General features: G+C 47.5%; 1 protein-coding gene across 2 annotated transcripts in view; it reads right to left on the reverse strand.

Moving 5' to 3' along the window:
* Nucleotides 1-2,044: 2,044 nt before the first annotated feature.
* The window catches only part of vti1a (vesicle transport through interaction with t-SNAREs 1A), a 111,624-nt gene continuing 108,703 nt past the window's right edge, over nt 2,045-4,965 (reverse strand). For both annotated transcript variants that reach the window (XM_084567354.1, XM_084567353.1), the window contains one exon: nt 2,045-4,498. In XM_084567354.1, coding sequence (XP_084423480.1) covers nt 4,405-4,498 — 94 coding nt within the window. In that variant the 3' untranslated portion in view covers nt 2,045-4,404. The remainder of the gene's footprint in view (nt 4,499-4,965) is intronic.

Genomic DNA, 4,965 nt, shown 5'->3' on the forward strand with positions numbered 1-4,965 from the left:
GTTTGCTGTTGAAGTTATGACACTGCGTCTTGGTTGATGAGATTCAGAACAGCTTTAATCACATATTGTTAAACAACACAAACACAGACAGAAGATCACAGAAGTCATCTTTATGCGTTAGGAACAGCTTAGAGTCTGATTGGTCGAAGTGAAAGGGGAAGAAGATGAACTGATAAAATCTGGTAGAAAAAGAAAAAAAACAAAACATGACAGACGGACTTGAAGAAAATATTTGCGCTTAAGGACAATTAAACGTCGCAACGCCGGCTCCGTCTCAAGCACAGAACAGGACACATCATGCAACCACGAGCACATCCATGTACGTAGGGCCCGCGGCCCGCGGCCCCCGTCGCCTCCTCCGATAATGGGGGCCATTGTCATTTCATTGTGAGCACAAACACCAATAAAACGGCTGACTGACGGGGCGAAAGAAAAGACGGGACGATGAGAGAAAGAAAGCCATTCTGCCGGGACGGGTGGCGTGTACAAATGGAGAACATGGCTCCTCGTCTAACCGCCATACACTGGAGCGTGTGTGCGCCTCTTTATCGGGGCGCGAACACCATACGTGTGTGTGTGAGCACTTTTGTGAATCAAACAGAAGAATATTCATTGTAGTTCTCAAACGGTGCCATTGTGTGCGTTTCCTTCTCTAGCTGTCGTTGCACGGCCTCTTTTAATATACCATGTGTGTGTGTGTGTGTGTGTGTGTGTGACAGCGTCATGGACACTCCTGAAGATGAAGAGCCCACCCTCCCGTTGTGATCCCACCACTGGTGCTGTTTATCCCGTTTAAGGCCCGCCCTACGCCGGGGGGACAGGCAGCTCAAACGACGCTTGTCACAATCCCTTGTCGTCCTAAATGCCTGACAAACATCAGGCTTTTTTTTTTTTTATTTGTAACGGTGGTCGCGCATCACAGAGGTTCCTTGTTGAGGAACCTTCCTTTTACAACTTCTATGTAAAGCTTGTCGAGAGGACCAGAGAGAATAGGAGCGACTGCTGAGCCGGGCCCTCCCAGACTGATGCAAGATGGTGGTATAAGAGATTACCCCTCCACACCCCCACCCCCACCCGCCCACCGGAAACATAAATCCCACTGATAAAATAAAGAGACCAAACCCGCCTCGCCGTGTGATCACTTATCACGACCGTATCAAGCGAGGCACGGTGGCGCTGAAACGCTTGAGCTCTCGCAGGACGGCCAGCCCGAGGACGTGCGCGGAAAACGAACGCGGACACCCAAAGACTCGACCCCGTTCTCCGGCGAATGGGAGAAGGCGGAGAGAGCTTCAAAAAATCACTTTCAGACATCAAATAATTAACTGCTCTCCCCTCTCACTCACTCGCTCACCTACCTCCCCCCTCCCTGCTTCTCTAGTGGTGTCTGTATGGAAGACACCGCTCCAGTCACTTAAGGAGGGTTAACACCCGTCTAAATTAAATATTAAAAGGTGTCTGTACCTGCTGCTATTGTTGCCCCTTGGAATAAGATATAACCTATTTTTGACAAGTTTTCATCCTCAGCCTTCCGCGGTGAGACGCTTGTCGAAAACCAAATCAGTGAATGGAGGGAGCGGCGGTGGTGGTGGTGGTGGTGGTGGAGGAGGAGGAGGAGGAGGAGGATGAGGAGGTGGGGGCTCTGATGAATAATCTAGTTCATATTCCAATGACACCCGTCGCTCAGAGGGAGAGAAAGAAAGGGATGGGGATGGAGATGGAGTGAGAAGGGCAGGTGGAGAAGGGGACGGACAGAGGAGGGGAAGATAAAAGCTGAGGGGAAAAGTGAGGGATGAGTAAAAAAAAAGGAGGAAGAAGAATAAAAAAGAAGGGAGGAGAGATGATAGCCAACGTCTGTCAAGGTATCACATGACGGTGCTCCTGTTTAAATAATAAAACAGAACGGGGGGCTCCAAACAAATCGTTATCTCCCCTCCTACATACATCCTGCCTTCCCCTCTTCTGCCCCTCCCTCCCTCCTTCCCTGCCTCCCTCCCTCCCCCCCCCCCCCACCCCGCTTTTAAAAACTTGTTTTAATGCCATTTCTTAATGAACATAATAGCTCGGCGCTAATAATGAAAAGAAAATAAAAACATCTAAAAACGCGGAGGGGCCCCCGAGTTGTCGCCGGCGCTCAATTATTTCCTTGTCAAGTGGGTCTGTTTTTAATGAGGCCCTGTGGGACTGACGTCTGTCAGTCAGCCCTGACTTTTTGACACCATTACAACTTCAAATAGAAGCCGCCGCCACGCTGCCTTCCACCGCTCACTCGCTAGCTACCGCTCCGCTCATCTGACAGGCTGGGAGGGAGGGGAGGGAGGGGAGGACAGGGAGGAGGAGAAAAGGTGGCAGGAGAGGTAGAGAGAGAAGGGGGGAGAGAGATGGGAAGAGGGAGGAAGAGAACACATCAGCACGTAGGTAGGCTGCACGTGCAACCACACACACACACACACACTGCTCTGACTGGGTGAAAAACACAATCACTGAGGGTCATTACCAGATGAGGTTTGTCAAACTGCCAGGGATTTCACCCCCCACCACCTCCGTGTTTCCTTATTCACTTCCTTCCTCCATTTTTTTTTCTCCCCCCCCACCATTCCCTGACTTTAATGATAACTCTTGGTGGGTCGTCCCCGCATGGGACGCAGAGAGGCGCACTATTTTGTTGGCCATTAATTTGGGGCTTTGAAGCGGACGACGGAGACGGAGCTGCCGCGGCGGCTGGCGAGGGCCTGCGAGATGCTGGCCGATAGGGGAGGGTGTCGGGCGACGGGGGGAACGGGGGGGACGGGATCCACCCCCCACCCCCCACCCCCCCACACTCCTTACATCTTAGAAAATGAAGACGACGGCCCTGAAACGGAATAGCAAATGTCCTCAGCCGCGACAACCGCAAGAGACGCACCACGATGCTCCTCTGTGTGCACGCGGCTTGCAGAGATGTTACCTTCAGAGAAATCACCAAATATGCTCTTAAATTTAAATGTACTCCCCCCCATGCTTCCTTCAAAGAATGGCTTTCCCCTGAAGAATTAAACAGCAGTAAACTTTAAACTCCCGCATCTGCATCTGCATCATCAGTCAGCGTGCAGGTAAACACCAGAGAGGAGGGCCGCGTCACCCGCCGTCACAACAAAACAAAAAAAAAAGAACAAAAAGCTTTAAGTTCTAAAACAAGTTGGAACCATTTAGAGAAGAAAAAACAGAAATCTTTATCTAAGACGCAAAAAAACAAAACAAAACAAAAACTAGAAATCCACACACTGGTCCCGGCGTGCGTCTCACAAAATCAAGATCGACAGAAAACATTCGTTAATTCGGAATAACTTCAACAAAATATATAACAGCTCTAGCACAGAAACCTTAACTGAAAACTTATAAATAAATAGTAACTGAATCATCCGTACGATTAAATGTGATTTAAATGTTAGTACGTAACTGTGATGCCTGCTATTTTCATGGGAACGAGTTGTTGGAACTTGTGTTTGTTTTGGTGTAACTGGACCAAATATGGACGTTAAAGACGTCAGAAGAAACTTGCCGTCCCTTTTCTAATCAAAATTAGTTAAAAGGATCGATTTTATTTAATGCTTTTCGATCTCCAAACTCTTTTGAAACCCGTTCCCTCTCTCTGCAGCCCCAAAAGTTTCACCTTGATTAAATGAGCGGAAGCTGAACTGACCTGTGCGTCTCTCTTTTCAAGCCAGCGCCACTTTTATTCTATTTCTGGGCTCTGCTGAGTCTTTTTAAAGCAGGAGCGTGAACAGCGCGCATAACTCATCTGAAGGCGCTGTCCTCTGCGCCGCGTGGGGGCTACGCGAAGAAAAGCTGAATCATTTAGTGTGTGAGCGCCTCCGACGTCCACGATATAAAAAAAACGCTTGTGCATGCACATGTCCAAACATACATACATGCATGTGCAGGACAGCTCTCTGTCGCCCATGCACACGGACACATGCTGAATAACTTTCGGCAGAAAGAAAAAGTGCGCATCTGAATGAAAAAGGAAAATGTTCACCTGGGGTCGGGACGGGCTGCAAAACCATGTAGAGACATATTAACCGTTGTAAAAACATGTCGCCCCGCAGAAAAAAGAGCCTGACAGAAAGAAGAAAAAAATAAACTAAAGAAAGAAGAAAGAAGAAAAGTGGGTAGAGAAAGAAATAAAAGAAAGAAAGAAAGAGCAAACACTAAAGGAGAGAAAGAGAAATGGAAAAAAGCTCCCTGTCAGGCTTTGGAAACAGTGATTCATGGGGACCATTTGTCCTAATTACAGCAGAACAACGCTTTTGTCGCTATTAATCACACGGATGTGTGTTTGTATTTGTGTCTGGGGAGGATGGAGTGTGTGTGCATGTGTGTGTGTGTGTGTATATATATCTATGTGTGTGTGCACAGAGGAGATCAGCGGCCTCGCAGATTGAAATAGATGGCCAGGATGATGGTGAGAACGATGATGGCTCCGAGGATGAAGATCAGGACACGGTTCTGGATGATCCTGCAGAGAGAGAGAGAGAGAAAGAAAGAGAGGGAGAGAGAGAAAAAGAAAGAAAGAGGTGGAGAGAGAGAGAGAGAGAGAGATCAGGCAAGGGTCACAGGAGTCACATTGTGTCAATAGAGAGAAGTAAAACACGTAAAAGAGTCACATGTTTATGTGCAAACTAAATGACCAGCCATCAACTGGAGCCTTATCATGTTTAATAGTTACCATGAGGTCTGGATGCATGGTATTTATTGGCAGACAGTCACCGACGTCACTCGCGTTATTGTAAAACTTTACATTCATTTCTGCAAAAAGCTAATTTCTAAAACAACTATGCAGACTCTGTAAAAAAAAAAAAAAGAAAGAAAAATGTACCACTAATGTGTGTACACGTATGAACATATAAAACACAGCAATAAACAAGCATGACACAAACACATACACATGCAAACACACACACACACTCACAGCAGACGGGCTCT

Source organism: Chelon labrosus (assembly GCF_963514085.1).
Source record: "Chelon labrosus genome assembly, chromosome: 19".
NCBI lineage: Eukaryota > Metazoa > Chordata > Actinopteri > Mugiliformes > Mugilidae > Chelon > Chelon labrosus.